The sequence below is a fragment of the Heteronotia binoei genome, chromosome 4 (assembly GCF_032191835.1).
Source record: "Heteronotia binoei isolate CCM8104 ecotype False Entrance Well chromosome 4, APGP_CSIRO_Hbin_v1, whole genome shotgun sequence".
NCBI classification, from domain to species: domain Eukaryota; kingdom Metazoa; phylum Chordata; class Lepidosauria; order Squamata; family Gekkonidae; genus Heteronotia; species Heteronotia binoei.
Genome location: NC_083226.1, coordinates 40,265,811 through 40,289,935, shown reverse-complemented (window position 1 = coordinate 40,289,935; position 24,125 = coordinate 40,265,811). Strand labels below are relative to the sequence as shown.

Genomic DNA, 24,125 nt, shown 5'->3' with positions numbered 1-24,125 from the left:
CCCTCCAGGTGCAACTTGGGAATCCCCTGGAATTGCTGTTCATCTCCAAACTACAAAGATCAGTTCCCCTGAAGAAAATGGCTGCTTTGAAATGTGGACTCTGTGGCATTGTACCACACTGAGATTCATGTCCTCAGGCTCCACCCCCAAACCTCCAGGAGTTTCCAACTGGGAGCTGGCAGTTTTACCCCCATCATCCCTTGCAAGCAGCCAGGGCAGATCTGACAACCCTAGTAACACCAGTAACCTGAGGCAGGCCTGCCTTGGAAAAGCATCTGGTCTTTTGCATCTGGTGAATTTCTAAAGATCAGTTCAGATCTGGCCTCAGCAGATCGAGCTGTTTTCTCCAACAATAAAAAAGGGATGGGGAGAGACTGGCTTTTTGTAAGCCCCAGTTTTGAAAGCTGGAAACACTTGTCATGCAGCATCAGGAACACAGTGGGTTTTCTGATCCACAGGCACATACACCCTTCCAACCTCAGAGTCCTAGAACTGGTAATTCCTGAGAGCTATATTACTTCCATAGTGGTAAGTGCCAGGACCCAACCAGAGCAGCATTCAAGTAACTGGGGGGTGGGGGCTCACTCTCCCACCCACCACAGCAGCCATAATCAAGTGAGTGGGTGGATGGGAGAGAGCTAAAGAAGAAGATTATAATCAAAATAATCCTAAACTCCAACTGGTGGCAACCCTCATGAACTGCTGAAGTTTGCGATTTGAACCTGATAGTTACAAATGTTCACAGTGTCATTAGCCATTAAGCAAGCAAAGAAGAACAGTGCTTTTTCCCTCCCTACTGTGTATTATTGAGACCCACATTCCAGTGTTACAACAGGATGCTGGAAGGAATTTGCCTAGGACAGCAGAATAGCTTTGGCCACTGTGATCCACATAAACATCCTTGCTTGTACTTTTTGTAATTTGCCTGAATATTTCATGCTGTGACAACTTGGCCTTGACAGAAAATCTTGACTGACATCGCATAGAAGATGGAGGGGCATAGAACACTAGAATACCTTCCATAAGTCCTTTGTCTCCATACACAGGCTATATTGGGGAATTGATGTGGACTTGTTAAAAAAACAAAAAAACAGACCTGTTTATAGTTAATTTTGTGCAGCCTCATGTCCTGGAGAGTCTTTCGTTGTATTTGCATTTTGAGCTAGTTTGCCTCTTAATTGCATTTTCATTATTACATTTGTGCAGAAATATCTTGTGGGCCACCTGCTCACGTAGAAAACGCTTTGGTCCGTGGCACATATTTCCAATATGGAGATGTAGTGACCTATTCCTGCTATAGTGGGTACATGCTGGAGGGCTCCCTTCGAAGCGTTTGTTTAGAGAATAGAACCTGGACGCTGCCACCAGCTTGCAAAGGTATGTAGCCCTGGCATAAGTATTGCAGATGACAGAGGGCCAGTGGGCCTAGGTTCAGATCCCCACTCCACCATGGAAGTTTGCTGGGTGCCCTTGAGCCACTCACACACTCAACTTATCCTGCCCCACAGGTTAGTTGTGGACAGGCCGGTAGCTACAGTGGGACCCAGGGGGACCAAGCCACTCCATTCGTCCCTCCCCTTCCATCTGTATGACTCCTCCAATCTGCCCCCTTTGCTCACTGCTACTTACTGCCATTCTGAACAAATGCAGCATTGCTTGAGAGGGAGACAAGCTCTGCCATTTCTTTTGTACATTACCACTCACACACACACGCACCCCGCAACATGGGCACCTTCCCAATTCAGTTCATAATCTTAGCAGTGAGCCCAGCAAAGTCCTGCTTATACTCCTCAAAATCAGAAGTCATTTTGAGCCCCTTGCCCTGACCACCACCTAAAATTTTCTCCTCTGGGCCTCCCTGCCTAAAATTTTCTGGCTACGGGACTGGTTGTGGAGATAAAATGGAGGAGAGGAAAATGATGCAGGGCACTTTGGAGGGAAGTATAAATGGAGTATTTCAGTTCAGTTTATTTATTGTAATTAGCCATTGGTTACAAATCTACAAAAATCTCAAAAAAAGGAAAGTAAACTAGAGGTTAAAACATACGAAGTATCGTGTAAGGTGTAACAAGGGTATAACAACAGATGCAATACAATGGCAATAACAACAAAGATGTAGACATAAATCTAAAAGTTATCCCTTCACATTGTGAAGTGAATGAATGAATGCCTATCTTTTTGATGTGCTGCCTAATGCCGTGATCTCGCAGTTTTCTGTGTGCTCTTGGAGAGAAGGTAGGTTATCCATCCCCAGCAAACACTGAAACAAACACATTTTGTTTCCATATTTAGCATCTGCTAAGTAACATGTATTATGCATTCTTTTATTGCTGTTCAAAAATGGGCAGTAGGAAAGAACCAATGATACAAAAGGTCCCTATTTTCCTTTCATGCTCGTCAGGGTGGGTGGGTCAATAGCACTTTATAAATAACAAAGGCCCATCAAAAAGACGTCCAGTGCCCAAGCCTTTGAAAGGCCTACATCAGAAGCAACATGAAAGCTGCCAGTATCAATGATTCACACAGAGCATGTAAGCCTTTAGCACTTGCAGTATTAAGCAATGCCCCTTGGCTGTCCAAAATGCATGGTTGCCAAATTAATAGAATATTAATTAATATGTGTGTTCTGATTAAAAAGCACAGCTTTTATTTGTAAGGTTCAGTATTGTACTCCAGAACAAGATTTCTCCAAACTGTTTCTAAGCAACAATTCTGCTGTCACTTCTGGCTATTGTTCATCCTTCTATCAATCATAAACTGCCCAGTGAAGCCCTGACTTGGAGAACTCAGGCTAGCCCTATCTTGTTAGATTTTGGAAGCTAAGCGGAATGGGCCTTTGCTAGTATTTGGAAGGGTAACCTCCAAAGAATATGGGCAATAGCATACTACCCCTGAAACATCTCTTGCCTTAAAAACAAGTCGAGCTCATCACCTATTGGTGCATAGTGCCAAAAGAGCTGGAATTTCTGGCTGCCAGACAATTTTAGGATCTCCTATCTGTACTACAAGCACTGCCATATGATAACAAATTAATTTATGCAGTGAAATCATGACTGTGCAAGATGTAATATATTAGAGAAGACCATCATTGGAAGAGGCAGTACAGTACCCAACAGTTCACACTGTAAAGACCTGATGGGTGGGGGGAGTATAGTGCTGAATGCATTTACTTAATGATAAGAGAGACAGCATTTTGCATTTTTGTTGTGCTCTGTTTTATTTAAGTGGTATGAAAGAGTGTGTTGCAGTAATCAACCCTGTGGTTACAGAAGCGAGGATCAGCATGACCAGATCAGCTGAGTCTAAGTAAAGAGAAAATGGGCAAATCGGATGCAACTGATACAAGATGCGCCTGGCCACCATATCAACCTGCTTTTCAAACAGCAAGGCAGGGTCCATAAGCACCTCCAAGGTTTTAGCCTGCTCTGAAAAAGCCAACTCCACTCCATCTAGGTCCTAGGACAAGTGGATTCATTCTCTGACTTCCCAACTAGCATTAATTTTTTCTTGTCTGGATTCAGCTTCAGCTTGTTCTGCCTTAGCCATGTGACCACGGCTTCAAAGCACTGGTTCAGAAGCAAGATGAATGCATTGAGAGGCTTGGATAATGAAATAAAGAGCTGTGTGATCTGCATATTGGTGACACCCAACCTCAGAGCTCCAGGCAGTCTCATTCAGCAGCCTCATATGTATATTAAAGAGTGAGAGAATAGAACCCTGTGGCACCCCCATGAGATAAATTCTACCCTCTTGATTCTACATCTCTGGTGAAGACTGAGGGATATCTATGCATGGGTAGATACCAATCTTAATTGTGGGGGTAACCTCTCTTTTTAAAAAAAATATATTTTTAGTCTTTTGCAAACCTAGGGTTTATCCTGCATGTGTAGAGTATTAACTTTACATATGTATGCCCTCGTGGCAGATTTTTAAAATCTGCATTATGGTCATTGGAAATTAGGTATATAATACATTGAGAATATATAATACTATAAATCCATGAGTACATTATTATGGTATTTAGAACAAAAGGCCATTAAAAGATTTAGGTTTCCCAAGTGGCCACGTTTTCATTATCTTACAATGTTTATTTCACAGGAGTATTGCTGCTTGTATTTTTTTTTTTAATTCTCAGTGGCAGAACTTTTTACTGCTTTATGAAGTTTTGGAAGTTTTAATGATGAGAAGTATAATTTAGCCACATTGGATTATTTTTCAGTCCATGCATTTTTAAAAAAAAATTACTGGAAATCATTACCTTAATAATTAATTGCATCCACCAGAGGGCAGCATAGTACATACATGTACCCCTGTGGATTAGCCAAACAAGTTTAGTGTTTTTCCTACATTATCCCAATCCCAGTAATTCTTCCAGCAATCATGTTAATTAAGCTAATCTATCCAGATATTAAAGACAGATGCTCAGGCAGAGACCATTTTTGATAAAGGCTGTGAGTACATACTAGTGATGCTGTCATCTTTGCAAACAAATTGAACTTACCTTGCTTGCCAGACCCATTTTGCTTTCAAGCGGAGAACTCATACAGCAGCACTGATGATTTGTTTGCAGTTTATAATGTGCTGTATTTCCAGTGTGTTTTGCATCTGCGCAGTTGGCAGCATTCGTTCTTACATATGAATTCCGCCAGCTGCCCCGATGCAATTTTGTTAGGCATCAAGCTAGCAGCAGATGATGATTCAAGCTCAGACTTTACTGGATTGATGGAAACTGTCGTTTTCTCACCTTTTCAACTGAAATTTGCAGACAGCAAAAAAAAAAACCCTACAGTTCCTGTCAGTTCTGCTGAAAGCCATACTGGGAAGGGTTGGAAAAAGCAATAGGAAAAAAGATAAACCCCTGTTGGAAATGATCCTCTATTTAAAAAATCATCCCCAGATGGATTTCCCTCTTCCTTTCAAAATGATAGAGCTTTTGGCTTGATTGTGGGGAGCCATTCTGTGTGAATAGTCATGACTGCACATATTTTATGAGCATCCAAAACATATGGATCATTCTTGAGCATAGGACAAGGATCCCCACAAGAATGTGAGCTTTTTTTTAAAAAAAACTCAGCACACGTGGCGTTTGCCCATTAAAACTGAACCCATGGCTGAGGTAGAATTCTTGGCTAACAACTTCTTCACTAACAACTTTTTAAACACTATGGCACATCACAAATAAACAAGAAAGGCTTGGGCTTTGGTTAAAACTGTACATTTGCATTCCCTTAATATACGATGAACACCTTTGAGTGATGTCTGTTAAAAGAAATGTTCTAATTCAGCGTTATTCCCTTCTTCCCCAGCTATATGTCGGTTCCCCTGTCAGAATGGCGGCATCTGTGAGCGGCCAAATGTATGCTCCTGCCCAGATGGATGGATGGGCCGTCTCTGTGAAGAGCGTATGTACATTTATGAATGGGTTATATTTGGTCCCACGTTTCCCTCCAAGGAGAGATGCAGGGGTCAGAGTAGGATCTGGGAGTCCCAAATTTGGGTCCCGACTCTTCCATGGAGTTTGCTGGGTGATTCCAGACCAGTCACCGTCTCTCAGACTGACATATCTCACAGATGTTAAAGTGAAAGGAAAACTAGGTACTTCTTGGAGGAAGGGTGGGGTAAAATGCATGCACAACAATTTTGTGGGGGTTGGTGGCTTCCCGCAGGCCTCCTTTAAAGTATGATTTTGCACATTTATGTGGGATTAAAGCAATGAAGTTACACATTTCTGGGTATAGTAGTCAAATGGTGAGCGCATTGGACTCAGTTTCCAGATTGTTAGTTCAGATGTCTTGTTGATTCACACAGGCTGACTTGCCTCCTCCCATCTCAGTTGCAACTGAGTTATGCACACTGATTGCATCCTGTTTGCCTCCTGCACTCCATTTAACTGCATTTTTTAAAATGAGACATTCAGAAACAAAGCAGAACAGTCCTTTTAGAGAACTCCTCCTTCCTTCAGATTTACAGGTGTCTTTGGCACTTCAGCATCAGTCCAAAAACCTGAAGGCTCACCTTCCAGTAAAAAATTTGTAATGTGCAATTGTAAACAGGAGTTACATTATTCAAAGGGCATTTGAAGTCAAGGGGCTTGGAAGCATGCTTGGGGATAGTGCTGTTAAATCCCAGATCCTACCTGTCCTGCATTGTTCTTGGTTCATCCCATGTACTGCAATGCATCATTCATCTGAAATGGAATGACAAGCACTAGGAGTAGTAAAAGCTGTAAAAAATAAGATGTACATCACAACAGCTCCCTTGCCTCCCAGGCAAGGCCAGTTCAGAGGTAAATGGCAGCCAAACACCAAAAAAGCACATGGTTGGTGACAGTATCCCAGGGCTGGCCCATCCATTAAACAGCCCTAAGTGCTTGCCTAGGGCACTGCCCAGGAGGGCACCGAGTTGGACCTTCCTGCCCACCCTCGCCTCCTTGGGTTTGGGCAGCAGGGAAGGGTGCAGGGCAAGGGGTAGCGGGGTGGGGCCTCACCTCAGGTGCCAGATGCCCTGAAGCCAGCCCTGCAATATCCTCAGTTGCTAATACTTTGGCTGTGGGCAAAACAGCCTGTACCCAAATTGTGTGTGTAGAAGCGGGGGTGGGGTGGGGGACAGAATAAATCCCAAGCCTGAATTTGCACCTCAGAAAATGAAATGCAGGCAGGCCGTTGAAAGATATAGCAGTCAGGTGTGCTACAAGGAAAAAAACAGTACTCTTGATGTTCCAATTACAAAATAAATAGAGATGCACACGTGCTTTCTGGGCAGGGAGAGGGGGCGGGTCCACAAAAAAAACACTCTACAGTAAGTGACGCCTATTGCTGTCCTTATCTGGAGCCATGTCTCATCAGTAGAATTGATACCCAGCAGAGAAAGCAAAGTAGGGCTCCTTCCAGGATAAGCATTTGCAGTGTCTAATGATGTAACTTAAAAGTTCACGACTAACCATGTTTCATTTGAAAGCAAGTTTCATTGATTTTGGCAGAACTTGCTTTCAAGTAAGTGCACTAAAGCGTTAGATTGCCGGCAAGCTACTGTAAGTGCAACGGGATTCTTGGAAGAGGGTGTTTTTCCACAAGCAACCCTAAGAATGCCTATCAGTATACAATGCAATGTTTGTAAATGTAGTTAACGTGGGTAGAAGAAGGGGGGGGGGAGATTTCTAAATCCAGTATGCATTCTAGCCAGTGTGGATTTCACACTGGAATTACAGGCACAAGAAAGAGAAAAATAAACATCATAGTTATTTTTTGTACAAAAAAGATGATTTTAGCCTTCAACGTTGGAGGTACATCTTAGAAATAAGATTTCAGCTTAAATCCTTAAAAGGATGAATGATCTGAGAACAAAGTTTTAAAGAACCAGTAAGCAGATTTCTTGGACACCCGGTGTGGCGGGAGAACTGCAGGCTCAAATCCCCACTCTGCTTGGGTGACTTTCAGCCAGCTGGTTTCTCTCTCAGTGTAAACCACCTTGCAGCATTGTTGGTGGGAGGATAAAGCATGTTACCATCCCTGACTTGGATAGCCCAGGCTAGCCTGATCTTGTCAGAGCTCAGAAGCTAAGAAGGGTCAGCCCTGGTCAGTATTTGGATGGAAGACCCCAGGGCCAGATTAACGAATAGGCCAAGTAGGCACCAGCCTATGGGCCCCCCACACATACCTTTAGGGGGCCTGGACTGGCTTTTTCCTCCAGTTTTCTCTGGTTCTAGTGTTTGTTTTGTGTAATAAAATGGGTTTATTAAAATTGTTGGCTGGAAAAATTAAAAACTTATTTGGAGATAATTTGTGAGGGGGCCCCCGAGATTTCAGCTGCCTAGAGGCCTCCACAGGGTTTAATCCGGAACCGGGAGATCCCCTCCAGAAACACCAGGGTCATGATTCATGACATGTAAGCAGCCAATGGCAAGCCACCTCTGAACAGACTCTCTTGCTTTGAAAATCCACGGAGTTGCTGTAAGTCAGCTGTGACTTGACAGCCAAAAAAAAAAAGTTGCCATTAAAATAAAATATATTTAAAGGGTGTAGCACCACATGTTTTACGTGAACATATTTGGAAATTTGCCCTTGATCTCTGAAGTTAGCCAGAGTGCAGCAGTCAGGATGTTTTTATACTCGGACTTGGCTGTCTCCTTTGTATGAACTTTTTTGTAGGCAGCAGCCTAAGCCTGACTTCAGCTTCTTACCATTCAGATTGTTTTCATTTAGACTCTACCATTTACATTCCGTTTGATCCAGTTTTAGAGTCTTCAAATCGCCTGCCACCGTTCCGCTTTAATTATTTTCCTTTTACATTTGTGAATTTGCTCTGCTCATTTTGCGTAGCAAAACGTCTATTTCCTGCTGAAAGTGTTTCAATTTTTTTTTTTGCGGGGGAGGGGGGGTCTGATCAGAGGGCAGCTGGAATACCAGTGCTTAGTTAAACATATACTATTGCTTGGAAATGGTGTCAACACCGCAAAACAATACACATTTAAATTGCAAGATGAGGCAAGCAATGATGTGTAAAAATTTCAAGTGCTGTCAGTTCTCATGCAAATTACTGCATCTTGTGGCTGTTGGAGGGGTCTTTTAAAACGCATGAAAACTTCTACAAAACAAGTTTGAAACGCCTGTAGGAGAATGACCGGATCAAAACTAGTTTTGAGAAAAATGTTGCAGCAGCAGCACCAGAACTCATCTCACCTAAACAAATGTAGATGCATCGGGCAGCAACGATGCAAAACAGCTGTGAGAACGTTAGGTAATGTAAAAGGTTAGTTTCCAATGCGGTGATAGAGAGTCACAAACTGTCAGTGTAAAAACACCCTTTAAATGAAGGTCTGTAATGCATTTGCAGTTAATGATGTCAGAAGAAGAAGAAGAAGAAGAAGAAGAAGAAGAAGAAGAAGAAGAAGAAGAAGAAGAAGAAGAAGAAGAAGAAGAAGAAGAAGAAGAAGAAGAAGAAGAAGAAGAAGAAGAAGAAGAAGAAGAAGAAGAAGAAGAAGAAGAAGAAGAAGAAGAAGAAGAAGAAGAAGAAGAAGAAGAAGAAGAAGAAGAAGAAGAAGAAGAAGAAGAAGAAGAAGAAGAAGAAGAAGAAGAAGAAGAAGAAGAAGAAGAAGAAGAAGAAGAAGAAGAAGAAGAAGAAGAAGAAGAAGAAGAAGAAGAAGAAGAAGAAGAAGAAGAAGAAGAAGATGATGATGATGATGATATTGGATTTATATCCCGCCCTCCACTCCGAAGAGTCTCAGAGCGGCTCACAATCTCCTTTACCTTCCTCCCCCACAACAGTCACCCTGTGAGGTGGGTGGGGCTGGAGAGGGCTCTCACAGCAGCTGCCCTTTCAAGGACAACCTCTGCCAGAGCTATGGCTGACCCAAGGCCATGCTAGCAGGTGCAAGTGGAGGAGTGGGGAATCAAACCCGGTTCTCCCAGATAAGAGTCTGCACACTTAACCACTACACCAAACCAGCTTAACCACTACACCAAACCAGTCTGGACTTTTGCATCTTACTTTTATGGACTTTAAGGATATAAAGAAGCATTTCAAAACAAAACCTTAACCCCTTTCTTCATCTAAATTCCTAATCCAGAATTTAGGTTGCCAACTGGATGGGGTAGGGTTGACAACCTCCAGGTGGTGACTGGTGATCTCCTGGGATTACAGTTTATCTCCGGACGACAGTTCCTCTGGAGAAAATGGATGCTTTGGAAGGTGGACTCCATGGCATTATACCCTGTTGAAGTCCCGCCCCTCTCCCATCCCCACCCTCCCAGGACTCCACCCCCAAAATCTTCAGGAATTTCCCAACCCAGAACTGGTAACCCTGGAGGAGGGATATACTGTCTCTTTAATAGATGTTCAGTGAGTGGAAAAGGGCAGTTGAAAGGTTTCAGAGCATGGAGGGATGTGGCATCACCAACTATTCGCTGCTAATCAATGGGATGCTAAAGGGAAAGCTAGAAGGACCAGTTTAAAAGTTGGTACCCCTGTCCCAAATATGCCTAACAAGAGTTAAAAGACATTGCTTTTGTATAGCAGAATAATAATTCTAGCATAGCACATTAGGAAAGCAGTCCTAAAAAGATCTACTCGTATTTATTAACAAGGGGTATTTTCCAGAATCATTCTCCAGAATGTGCATGATGACATCTAATAATAAAAACCATTGTTTTATTTTTAATTAGATTATATTGGGCAGAAGGACAGCTGATAAATACCACAAATGACTGACTGAATAAATGTCTCCTAAATCCTCCACTCTTCCCAGCCCTATTTCATGTACTTATCAAAGGCAGCAACAGTGGGGTGATCTCGGAGCACAAACAGACCACTCTCAAATCCCCTGTGCACATGTATTGTCTCTGAGGTGGCTGGGCATTATTCCCTCCCCCCAAATAATGACTTTTGTTTGTTCTCTTTTCCCCAAAAGCACACCATGCACCTGTCATAAACCGGTGTAAAGACATTTGCAAGTCTGCAATTGCTATGGCCTAGTATTATTAGCCTAGAATTCAGTTTACAAAAACCAGAGCAAAACCATTTTTTCTTTCTCAGACACAGCAGCTTAGGAGAGAAAGGGGAATTTCAGCTGAGAGACAGATGCCTACAGATGGGAGAGATGCAGGCTCAAATCCCCACTCTGCTTTGGTGACTTTCAGCCAATCGCTTTCTCTCTCAGCCTAAACTACCTTGCAGGGTTGTTGGTGTGAGAATGAAACAGAGGAGGGGAGGACAAGGCTGCAGGCGATTTTGAGTTCCCCACTGGGGAGAAAAGTGGAATATAACTAAAATTCTTCAGACTTATATATTCTTTGATTACCCATGGCATGTGTCTTTTCTTTGAAAGAGTCAGGTTCTGCATTTGAAATGTCATGGCTCATTTCCTTACCTTAGTGTCATCTTAGACATCAACTACTTTTTTATGCTCTGGGGCACTGTGTTCTGTCACTTCAGTTCACATCGCAGTTTTCTTTTATATGCAAAAGAACACAACCCTGCTTAAATACATCAAAATTCATACTTCCCTGCAGTAGGAATGTCCTACAAAGAAGGTTTAAACCTGCCTACCTACCTATACCATGACTTGTAAGGTCTGTAATGCTGTGGATACTGGGGGGTCAGGCCACAGGTCATAGTAGCATTCAGCCAAATGAGCAATGACTTGTAGATATGTGTCCAGGTTTTTTGTTTGTTTGGGTCGAATTTGCATTCTTAAACACTGGTCGTGAGAGAATTCAGCACATGGTGGTGGCACCATATCCACAGCTACCTTGCAGTACATGTTGGCGGCAATAGCTGACAGGGAAGAAATTATCTGTCAGCCTCAGGGGGTTGGTTCTCTGAGTGAATCAGCCTTGTGGTGCTCTCATGAGGAACATACTGTATGCAGAGAACTTTATCCAGCTTATTAAATTCTGAAGTGGTCTGTTTTCAGAATGCCCTTTCAGATATTGAAGGCCTTTTTGTGCCCTTTTATTCCCAGTTCTCTGAAGCCTGTTGTGACACATGCTGATTTACAGTGTTGTACAAGTCTCTTTGTAGACCTATCAGATAAACTATCCACAGGTTCCTTTTCCTTTCTCTCACCCTCTCATCACAAGCAAAAACAAAAACAAAGCAAAAAAACCCAAACCACTCTGAGGCTGAGCATTTTACTTTATATCATTCCAGTCAGGGCTTTTTTTTGTAGAAAAAGCCCAGCAGGAACTCATTTGCATATTAGGCCATACCCCCTGGTATCACCATTGTTTCACACAGGGCTTTATTGTAGAAAAAGCCCAGCAAGAACTCATAGAAACATACCAATATTATATACTAGAAATATACTAAATAACAGTCAATGGTAGTTTTCAGATGAACACAGATTCAGCTTTGTTCGTGTGTGATCTTCCTTTTAGTCCTTTTTTATGAATAGCTCTGAAAGGTTTTACAGGGCCTTCCCATGCTAGTGCAAGTAGTCTGTGTCTAGAAGTGATTAACCAATCAGAAGGTTTTTCACTATCTCTAGTTCTACTCAAGGAGTAACATGAATTAGATCTTGAGTCAGGAACATTGGAGTTGTGGTCCTGTGGAATCATCTACCCACCAGACCCTATTTTTCAGTCACGTACAAAGGAATTAAACATTTTATTTAAATTTGCTTTTTTAAAAGCCTGATAGCATTCTCAATGTATTTGTTTTGAAACCACAAGAGGACCAAGGCTTCAGTGAGGCAAGCACAGGTTGTCATCAGTGTTCCCTCTAAGCTGAGTTGGTGTGAGCTAGCTCACAGTTTTTTAGCCTTTGGTTTACACATTTTTGCCTTAGCTCAGGAAAAATGACCCTGGAGCAAACTAATTTATGCAATAGCTCAAGCTCACAATAGCCAGTAGCTCACAAAGTAGAATTTTTGCTCACAAGACTCCACAGCTTAGAGGGAACATTGGTTGTCATGCATTGCACACTATGATAAAGCTCAGCATGTGACAAGAACTGGAAAAGGAGGATAGGACGAGTCCACAGAAAACTTTAAATCAAAATGGGGAGATATATGATTTATTAAAGTCTGAGAAGTACTGTCCTTGTATTTATTTCATTTCTCTAATTTTTTTCTCGCCGCTCTGTTTAGCAATTTGCATCCTGCATTGTCTGAATGGAGGTCATTGTGTGGCTCCGTATCAATGCAATTGCACAGCTGGCTGGACTGGATCACGCTGCCACCAGGGTAAGTCTGGGTAACCTAGAACGTACCACAAATCAAGCAGCAGCAGCATCTAGCAAATTGTCAGGCATCTGTTTGAAATGATCACTGTAGCCCTGCTCACTCATGATTTCATTGCTATGTGGACACTCCGTACCGAGTCAGACTGCTTTGCATCAATGTTTGTCTCTTATAGTTCAGTTACAAGCTGTTCTTTACACTGATAACTTTTTCATGTCATTTATGTCAGATCTGACCCCCATAACAAATGAGTTCTTCACCCCTGTTTTAGACCTATTGTAGTAACAGGCACATGGAAATCCCTTCCAGTATTGTTTCTCAACCTGCATGGTGAAGGAGCACAGTTGAGACAAGAATAAGCCCTATTTTGTATGAGCAGATCCATCCTTAGTTGTCAGTAGGTCATGGTGCATATCCATTTTCCCTTTTGAAGAAACAAAAAGAGGTCTGGCTTACATCCAAACATGTTGGGATCTTTCACTATCATTGCAAGTCAGCAATCTTTCACAACTAGATTTTCCTGCGTGGACAAACAGATTCACTTGCAGTTGCTTATTGCAATAATTGTGCAATGTCCAACAATCTGCAGATGCAGCTGAGCTCGTCATCCTCATGGAAAGTGACACTTCCCTGATGTTTTGCCTCCATCAGGAATCAGTAGAAAATGGTATTAAAATACAAAGGAAGAACAAGGACAGGACCATGAGACACTAGGGAAAAGGATGTAAGGGGAGAATGGAGCAGAAAAATAGGTCTTGTGTCCATGTGAAGGAAGACAGACCTCTGACTGGCTTCTGGAAGCTTTCCACAAACACCCACATGCACACAGGCCCTCCATCTCAGATCATGAGAATTTACAGTGCAGTCCTAAGAACGTTTTTCTAAGAGGAAGCCCCATTGAATAGAGTTGAGTAGGAATCGTATGAAACCTGCTTAGGATGGTACTGGTAATTTTTTTAAAATCCATCTTGAGGACTAGAAGCATGTTTTCTAAAAACAGTTAATTCTGACAGTCTCAGCAGTATGGAGTTCATCTTTTTTTTAAAAAAAAAAAAAGTAGCTATAATCATTCAGTAATATCAGATGAACGCTTGTTTGCTGAAGAAAATCACTCAGTTTGAATTGTTATTAGTTCTGAAGAGCTTGCCGTGGTAATGTGCATCTATGGTCTTTTATGGTAGCTGTCTGCCAGTCTCCATGCTTAAATGGTGGGAAATGTGTACGACCCAATCGGTGCCACTGCACTTCACCATGGACTGGACATGACTGCTCTAGGTAAGGATTCCATTTCTCATGGTTGATTTTTTATTTTAAAAAGAAAAGCATTTTTACTCCCATTCTGTTCTCTGTCTACTTCAAAATACACCACTATTTTCATGGTGTCCTAATGTCCACACTGTGTGTGTATGAATTTCTAGTAATTAATATGGGGTATTTTAAAGAATGGCAATGAAAAGCATACCAGGCTCCCAGTCAAATGTCTGTTTTTTCTGAATTTTTAAGAAGAGGAGCAATAAAGCCTCCTTTCTTTGCTGTGGGGTTTGGGGACATCTCCCAAGTAAAGACCTTTGAAAGAAGCTCACAATGATTCAAGCTGGCCTACAGGGCAGCTTGCAGAACAAAACACAAAGCAGCCCAATTCAAGACGCTCCCCCACAAAATGACCCCACTTTAAAGCTATATGGAACAACATGAACATTAATATACACCAACCTGAATCCATAAATCCATTCCTGCAGCACCCAAGCTAGTGTCCATATGGTTCACAATGCTGAAAATTGCCCAGGTTATGCCCATTAAGTCCTAACCTGCTCAGACAATATTGCCAGTTACTTGGTGAAAAGAGGGGGAAGCAAATGCTATCTCCACACACTCCTGCTGCACAGTTCTTATTTGTTTACTGCTGTTTATTTAAAACATTTTTCTACTGCCTACTACAAATAACCTGGCTTGTTAGATGAGGATTTTATGCATTGGGAATCATGCATAGCACAGCATTTCCTCAAACAGGAGGGAACAACATAACCAGGAAAGTCTAAATATGAGAGTCAATACTCTAAGTGAATCAGGGCAGAAGTCTTCCTGATACAGTAGACCACTTGGTACTTGCGCTTAATTACCTGCAGCAAATAATTGGCTTTATTTTGTTCCTTTTGTTTTGTTTTGCCTGGGTATTGATCTAGGAAAAGAAAAACTGGATTCTACCACTTCTAACGTCAGAGCAACTGCTGTGAACGATCTCATTCGGATCCCGTGAGCCTCCTTATGCCAGGCATTGTAAAATCAAATCCAATGGGTTTTGCTTTTTAAGAAGTTGTTTTTTAATAGTTTTTTTAATTTTGTATTATATTTTCTTATACTTTTTTATTTTGAAGGAACCACCTTTTTCCACATCCAGAACTATACCATTTATGCTGTACAGGCTGCTGTTAATACATACACAAATGTACAAATACTGTTGTCTGCTGATGGGGGGGGGTGCAAAAAGCTACAAACCTTGGTATCTTTTTCAGTAATGCAAATTCCTGGATAAAACCTGCCCAGTGTTATCTAAGCAAGATGCTGAGATTTCAAGGCTGCTGGGTCACCACATTTCAGCCATTGTTAAGGAGAAAACACTTTGTCTGTGTGCAGAACTCTTCAGTGAGCTGGCTGTGATCCAAAGATTCCCCCACATGCATACTGGTGTGTGTAAGACTGACAGATTCCCCATATATTCCCAGAAAGTCTAAAGTAGTTTTGCCCATGCTATATGGGAGAGGCATGAATCTAAATCTCCCTCAACCACTTGGAACTATTTAAGAGATATTTATATCTCTGGCTACTAACCACCGTGGGACCAAGTATGTGATTGGGTGCACACATCTATTCACATGTAGGAGAGCTGCCAGCATGAGAGGCTAACTAGAGACACCTGTGAGTACATTAATAAGGAGCTAGACCAAAAATATAAGAGCCCTGCTGGATCAGACCAGTGGTCATAAGAACATAAGAGAAGCCATGTTGGATCAGGCAAGGACCCATCCAGTCCAACACTTTGTGTCACACAGTGGCCAAAACCCAGGTGCCATCAGGAGGTCCACCAGCAGGGCCAGAACTCCAGAAGCCATTGAGTCCAGCATCCTCTCTCACACTATAGCCAACCAGTTCCTCTGAAGGGCCAACAACAGGCAGAGAGGCCGATACCTTCCCCTCTTGTTTCCTCCTGATTGTGGGATTCAGAGGTTTAGTGCCTCTTAATGTAGTGCTTCTGATAGCCACTGATGGACTATCCATTAATCTATCTAATCCCCTTTCCTGAATGCAGATGGCCTGTTATACTATAGATATTATTGGTGTAATAGATTTTGTTTTTAAACAAACACACACACACACACACACATTGATGTACTGTTTAGATTCCGAGATGAAATAAATCAAAATTGTAGTTGCCATGTTTATGAAGACAGGCAGAAATTAGGCTTTTCTGCACATTAGTATTTCTTGTGTATGCTTTCCCATTTCCAGGCAAAGCTTACAAAGATGTCAACCATCTGTAAATTTTCATGGGTTAAAGTATTATACATAGCTCTTTCTCAGGCACCTGTGCTAAACATACTTATTTCTGAAAGCATGTACAGTAAGGATCCAGTTCAACATACCATAAGAACATAAGAGAAGCCGTGCTTTATCAAGCAATAGCCCATCCAGTCCAACACTGTGTCACATAGTGGCCAAATCCCAGGTGTCATCAGGAGGAGGTTCACCAGTGGGGCCAGAACTCCTGAAGCCCTCCCACTATTGCACCAAGAATACAGAGCATCACTGCCCCAGATAGTGTGTTCCGTCCATACCTTGTGGCTAATAGCCACTGATGGACCTTTAGTCCATATATTTATTCAGTGCCCCCCTTTGAAGCACTGCAGCAGTGAATTCGACATGTTAATTACTCTTTGAGTAAAGAAATATTTCCTTTTATCTGTTCTAAACCTACTAATTATCAATTTCATTTAGTGCCTGCAAGGTCGTGTATTGTGAGAAAGGGAGAAAAGTGCTTCTTTCTCTACCTTCTCTATCCCTTGCATAATTTTGTTAACCTGTATCATGTCACTCCTCAGTCATAATTTCCTTATGCTAGGGAGCCCCAGCCTCTTTAACCTTTCATTATAGAGAAAGTGTTCCATCCCCTTAATCATTTTAGGTGCTTTTCCAGTGCTCTAACATCTTTTTTTTTGAGGTGCGGTGACTAGAACTGTATACAGTATTCCAAATCAGGCCACACCATAGAGATTTATACAGGGGCACTATGATACTGGCTGGTTATATACCATATAGCGTTTGGCACTTCCCATTGAAAATTCTATGACTGATATATTTCTCTATCCTAATGATCCAAAAGAATAAAAATGAGGTGTGATCAAGTATGGTACTACTCATCACCAGAGTTCTTTAAAACTGCAATTTATGCTAAAATTAAAAGAAGGTGATGGGAAACAGAGGGAGATTTGAGAAGCATCTGGTGAAGATATTTTCTTTACTTCTTTCAAGCCTTTGACTTTCCTGCATGAATATTGATAATTTCTCCTACAATATCTGGGGAGGGATGGTAGCTCAGTGGTAGAGCATCTGCTTAGTAAGCAGAAGGTCCCAGGTTCAATCCCCGGCATCTCCAACTAAAAAGGGTCCAGGCAAGTAGGTGTGAAAAACCTCAGCTTCAGACACTGGAGAGCCACTGCCAGTCTGAGTAGACAATACTGACTTTGATGGACCAAGGGTCTGATTCAGTATAAGGCAGCTTCATATGTTCAACTGGGTGACCCCTCTACCACACAGATTGCATTCCTGTATTCTCTCTGTTGTCCTCTTATGTTTTTCAAGTGTTTATTCATGCGGGGAGGGGGATTCAGCTTTTAAATACTAAAGCAGCATAATCTTTATATGTGTGAGGACTGGCATAGAACCATGCCTCAGAGGAGAACCATGACATACAGATATTTTTGTAGCTGCTGGTGATACTGTTTTTACAGGTTGCTTTATGTGTCTGCATCTCCACCTCCTGAAAAATGGCTTCTCCTGATATTATCATTGGCCATTAAAGAAAAAAACTCACAATAGCACAACCAAAAATGGATTAATGTAATATTACATTACATTATGATGTGATGTTGCATTATATTAACATAATTCATAACTATAGATAAATAACAAATTTTGCAGTCGCGATTAGCCGCTGCAACTTCATCCATTTGCTTAGAGACAGTGTCTGGAAACAATATCCATAAGTGAGTCTGTAGTGGAAATTCTTAAAGTAGGGCATGAACTATTTTTGAATAAAGCTTTCAGGCCGCAAATCTCTTATACTTTTTTTTAATTGTAGAGTTACTTTACAAAACTCCATTTTTGCATGTCTTTAGAGGTGAAAAAATAAGAGGTGGAATTATCACCCACTTGTTATATGCTAAATCAACCCTCAAACATGTGCAAAGTAAACAAGAGTTCTGGCCTGTTCATTTTTTTAAAAGGTCAGTATGTAGAACCACAGTAATGCTGGTTGCAGAGGAGCATTGCTTAACTATCAGCAGCCTTAGTGTGGAAACACCATTTTTTTGTTGTTGTCAGTGAGCTTTATTTAAAAAACGGAATGAAATCACTTTGGATTGTGTGATCTCATTGTTTACTTGTCCCTGTTCCCTTTTAGGCATAACTAGGTTCTTTCCCTCTCTCATGCACACACACATGCATGTATACAGACAGACAACATTATTAAATAAGGGTTTTTTAATGGTTATGAAAACTACAGAAGAAAAAAGATAAAAAATGGCAGACCCTTGAATTCTTCCGCCTGGCTATTTTTAATGGAAACTAGAGGAAAAGAACAGAATGGAAATGTGAATCTAGGAGATGCTCACCAGTTTCCTGCAGAATGCAAAACAGATGTTAACCTTGCTTGCCTATTTAGTCAGTAAACATTGAGAAGGTAACAGTGAAAACACTACTAATAGGCTGTGTGTTGCAAGTCCAGCGAAGTTACTGTCTCGTGACTCTGTTCTTTTTTTAATTATCTGCTCCTGTTGTTACGGCAGCAGGTTAACAGTCTCCATGACATAATCCACACTGGAACTGCAATTCAGGCTGCACAGTTCACATAGTGCCGGAAAATATATCATTAATATGGTTGATGATGATTGGTTTTTCTCTCACACCTTGCTAATCATGTGTGCAGCTTGATGAGGGATTACAGTTATATAGAATCTTGTCACATAATGTGAGGCGATTTCATGAAAGGAGAAGGACAATTGATTATATATACAAGTGATTATATATATATATATATATATATATATATATATGCACCTCGGTTTTAAGTTGCCCAATTTTATTGTGTTTGAACATTACACATTTTTCCTCTTTATGACAGGAAGAGCTTTATTGTGTCTCAAAGAGCTGTATTTTGAGGGGAAAAACCCACCAAAACCCCAACCCCAGTTTTCTTCTGGAAAGCAGGAGAATATAGGAGAATATTTGAGTGGGAACTGGAAGCCAGATGACCTGATTTTAGTCTTAGGTGTTCATAGGCGTCCCGTTTTACAAAGGTCGTTGACCCAGAGAGAAACCCTCCAGAACAACACTACTAAAATTAGGTTGCTCAGAGGATTTAGTTAAATTTAAAAATTAACTTTTACATGCAAATAATGTACTGTCATTTATGTCACTGCTTGCTGTGTGTTTTTAAAATTTCCATGTGATGCACTTTACATTGTAAATAAAGTTGCACCCCATTTAATTCTAGTGTGTGTGTTTTTAAATCATTCATGCTCGATTGCAGACCCTGGCCATGAATGTCTTCAGCAGCTCTGGCAGGATGTGGGACCTTCCAATAACACCTACACCAAAGCTACTACTACAGGTTATTCCAGCCTTTTGTCTCCCACATGGTTACCTGACAAGCTTCAACTCACTTAAATGATAGCAATCTGTATATCAGCTATAGAGTTTTAGATCTCAGGACCGCCTGCAAATTATAAACAATTCATTTGAGAGTTATGTTATCTCCAACAAAATGTATAGCTCTTGTATGTTGGGTGTTTCTCCTGTCAGGCAGTTAGAACCCATGGAAGAACTATGTACTAGCTCTTGTACAAATTAGATCTATCTAAAGTCGTTCACCTTGAACATCTACAAATTCCACTTTTAAACCACCATGATCCCTGGATGTAAACAAGTGGGTATTTGTTAGATATTCTCTTATAAATATAGAGCATTTGCGGACGATATTGTGTTTATAACTGAAAATCCGATACAAGTGATACCTTTGTTGCTAGCTAAGATAAAAGAATATGGAGAAACAGCAGGACTTTATATAAATAAAGAAAAATCGAAATTTCTATGTAAAAATATGCAACTAAATAAACAGAAAGAATTGCAGAGTTTGACGGGATGTGAAGTTACCTCTAAAGTTAAATATTTAGGATTAGAAATAACAATGAAGAATATTGATTTGTACAAAAATAATTATGAAAAGTTACGGCGAAAGATGGATGAAGACATGCTGAAATGGAATAGACTTAATCTGTCTTTGTTGGGTAGGATTGCTGCAATTAAGATGAACATTTTGCCAAGAATAATGTACTTATTTCAAACTATTCAGATTGTGAAAGATAGTAAACAATTTAATAAATGGCAAAGGAAGATCTCAGAATTTGTATGGGCTGGGAAAAAACGAAGGATCAAGATGAAAATTTTAACAGATGCTAAAGAGAGGGGAGGATTTCAGCTTCCAAATCTAAGATTATATCATGATGCAGTTTGTTTAGCATGGATAAAGGATTGGATGATGTTAAATAAAAAACTCTTATTGCTAGAAGCTCATGGAAACAAATTCGGCTGGCATGCTTATATGTACTATGGGGGAAAAAAGATGGGTTTTTTTCTCACCATTGTATCAGACCACAAAAATGGAAGTTCGCAATTTGTGAATTTCACAAACTTCCATGGACTTTCCCAGTTTATGAATTGGGTTTGTGCGGTCTGTGTGGACTCGGAAGTGGGTTCTTGTGGCACTTCAAAGGGTTCCCAGGGTGTCTGGCCCACAGACCACCTTTCAAAAAAAGTGGTCTATAGATGGTCCATCAAAACCTCAAATGCATGTGGATCATGCGAATGGACTACAAACAGGTCCCCAGTTTGCAACAAAGTTAGGTCTGTGTATTGGTCCATGTGCATCCTTACTTATGAGTGTTAGACACACATCTGTTTACATGCTAATCACCTTCCCCAAGGAACCATAGCTAAAGAGCCACACCAGGGCCTGGCAGTCAGAAGAAACCATTACAAGCCTTGCTTATCGTAGGGCTGGCTGAGCATGTTGTCAACTGGCTTACGAAGCTTCATTTCACACTTAAGTACTACGTGTGTGGCACAGGATTGAATGATGCTGTTTAGGGCTTGCTTGTCAGAAAGCAAAAAGGAGAAAACACTTGCCCCAAATACTTAATGCTGCCATCAGGCATTAGCTCACCAGAGCCGGATTAAGGTGATTGCTGCTAGCGGCACTGTGAGCTCCATGCTGCTCCAGTAATAATTATAAAACCCAATAAACAGGTACAATGTGCACCAGCCCCAGCCTATGATTGTTGCTCTGTAATAGTTTAGAAGGGCTGCCTCTTCCTGAGTTTCAGATGGAACCCAACCCTTGGAGCCAAACCACAAAAGATGCTGGGAGATCTGTGAACTGATGTGCTGCACAGAGGAGGTTTAACCCTCCTGCTGCTTGATTTTGCTGATTTAAAATATTTATTAAGTTTCTATACCGCCCTTCCTGCAAACGGGCTCATTAACCCTCCCCAGGTTGTTAGCCTTGAAAGAGAAAAAGACAGGCAAGGGCAAGAAGAAGACTGCAGTTTTATACCCCGCCCTTCTCCCTAAATCAGAGACCGATTTCACACACCCTTATGCTGCTCTCACATCCGTCTTCTCAGCGTGGCATCCTCCCAATTTCCCACTATTTGCACTGGGGCTGCAGCAAACATTGCGGTTTTCACTCAGCAAACGGAAACCGCTAAAAACCAGTTTCTGTTTGCTGTGCGAAAACCATGATGTTTGCTGCAGCCCCGACACAAATAGTGGAAAATCGGGAGGACACTGTGCTGAGAAGACAGGCATGAGAGCAGCGTAAGCTGAGTGCAAAATTGGCCAGATACTCTAAGTGGCTTACAATCCCCTATATCTTCTCCCCACACAACAGACACCCTGTGAGGTGGGTGGGGCTGAGAGGGATCTCACAGCAACTGCCCTTTCGAGGACAGCTCTTCGAGAGCTATGGCTAACCCAAGGCCATTCCAGCAGCTGCAAGTGGAAGAGTAGGGGATCAAACTTGGTTCTCCCAGATAAGAGTCCGCACACTTAACCACTACACAAAACTGATGCATCTCCTCCACCCATCTCCAGAACAAACAAGAATTTATGGGAGGTGGTATAGAGAAGCAAAAGAGTGCAGGGTTTTAAACCGACTCTCCCCTCCGTGAGTATCTGGGCAAGCCAACTGTTCCGGACAGGACAGCCCCCAATACTTAGAAAGCCCACAAAAAGGAGAGCAAGATTTCTAAATGAAATCCCCCCCCCCTACAGTATAACTCTCACCTGAACCAGAGCCCCCACCTGGCAGCTGCTTTCCGTAAAAATAATTTCAAAATCTTTGGACTGTGACCAGATCTCCCAGCATCGCATCCGGTTTGGACTGCTAACGAGCTCTCTTTTGTACTACAAGAATGTAGCTGTCCATGATACATAGCTTATAGACTCAGGAATATCCTGATATTCCCTTACATTGGAAAACTAAGCAGCCAGATTCAATTGGTCACTCTGTAACTAGCCCTTTTATCAGAAGAAGAGCCTGGAATGACACCAACCACTTGCTCTCAGACATGTGTTACAACTTCTGGTTGTGCCAGATCTGGTGGCCAAAATGCTGACACTATGGTAGCAGTTGCATGGTAGCAGGGCTTTTATTGTGGAAAAAGCCCAGTAGGGACTAATTTGCATATTAGGCCACACCTTGACCACCATTGTTTTACACAAGGCTTTTTTTGTAGAAATAGCCCAGCAGGAACTCATTTGCGTATTGGGGCACACCTCCTGATACCAGGCCAGCCAGAACTGCGTTCTTGTGTGTTCCTGCTGGGGGAGGGGGGGAGGGACCTGCATGGTAGGCTAGGGAGGCAAACTTAGGAGATAAGTGTGGGCCTGGAAAATTGGGAGGGGGGGAGTGCAGAGGAGTTCAAAGGGAAAATACTGGCCAGAAAAAGGGTTAAACACTCATTTCTTTTCCCCTTATTCCCCTTGTCTTCCTACCAGCATTTCACTAGGAAAAAGACTATCATTACAAATACTTGAACAAAGAGTCCAGTGGCACCTTTAATACCAACAAACTTTTATTCAAGGTATTGTTAGCATGCACGCTTCCTCAGATACATTGAATTGGAAATTAAGAGTTCATATATAGAGACAGAGGCCTTTACATAGGTGAACAGCAAACTATTACAAATAGTTGTGATGTCAGCTTTAGTTGCACCTTAAAGGGTTCTGGTGCAGCATCTGCTTCCCAAAAAAGTTGTGTGGTCTTCAGTACATACTTCCCATCTTTGTTTTGAAAGTGGGGGTTATATCTAGAGTTGCCAATAGCCATGGAGAAGAATGTCCTGTCCCATTAATAGAGACTTAGAATAATAGAGCTGGATGGGACCTCCAGGATCATCTAGTCCGTCCCACTGCACAATGCAGGAAATTCACAAATACCTCCCCCTAAAATCTAAAGTATCCCCCTGGTTCAGACTAATCAAATCTGATCATCTGAGATCCCTATATCTAGTTAATATCTCCAGATTTAACATCAGAACATCCTTCACAGCTATCCGCTTTCAGACTATGCAAACAATTCTGTTAACTGGTTGATATTCCCACATCCCAAACAGAACAATGTTTTTGCATTTGTGGTTCACCATGATAAGAGGACCACCCCATTATATTCTATCTTGTCCACTCTACAATGCCCCCAGAATTAAATTTCTGTCTGGAGCACTAACCTCCTTAAAAACATGTTTAGAAACTGAAAAGATTATATTTCTGTTATATGACAACGATGCTCATGTGTCCTATAGAGTCTCTTTGTTTGCCCTTGCAGCTAAGAAGATAAGAGCAAGAGTAATTTCAAATGCTGTAACTTCTTGAGGAACTTCTGGGGAACTTTTAAGGTGTTAATTTTAAACTTTGTTGTTCGGGTTCTGCTATATACAATAAATTTTTGACTGACTGACACAAATACCTGCCCCTAAATTCACAGGATCCACATTGCGGTCAAATTGCCATCTAGGCTTAACGTGATGCTATTTACTGGGTGAGTGCCATTTCCCTCCATTCCATGGAAACCTTCAACTGCCCATTTCCACACATTAATCCTCTATTAAGAACAGGG

General features: G+C 41.6%; 1 protein-coding gene and 1 non-coding gene across 2 annotated transcripts in view; both read left to right on the top strand.

The window, feature by feature from the left end:
* The window catches only part of SVEP1 (sushi, von Willebrand factor type A, EGF and pentraxin domain containing 1), a 136,854-nt gene extending 121,943 nt beyond the window's left edge, over positions 1-14,911 (top strand). Inside the window, exons 46-50 of the mRNA XM_060236533.1 lie at positions 1,207-1,377; positions 5,307-5,402; positions 12,584-12,679; positions 13,858-13,951; positions 14,860-14,911. Coding sequence (XP_060092516.1) covers positions 1,207-1,377; positions 5,307-5,402; positions 12,584-12,679; positions 13,858-13,951; positions 14,860-14,890 — 488 coding nt within the window. The 3' untranslated portion in view covers positions 14,891-14,911. The remainder of the gene's footprint in view (positions 1-1,206; positions 1,378-5,306; positions 5,403-12,583; positions 12,680-13,857; positions 13,952-14,859) is intronic.
* Positions 14,912-17,252: 2,341 nt separating this feature from the next.
* On the top strand, positions 17,253-17,327 carry TRNAT-AGU (transfer RNA threonine (anticodon AGU)). The gene has a single exon. It is a non-coding gene; the product is annotated as a tRNA-Thr (tRNA).
* The last annotated feature ends 6,798 nt before the right edge of the window (positions 17,328-24,125 follow it).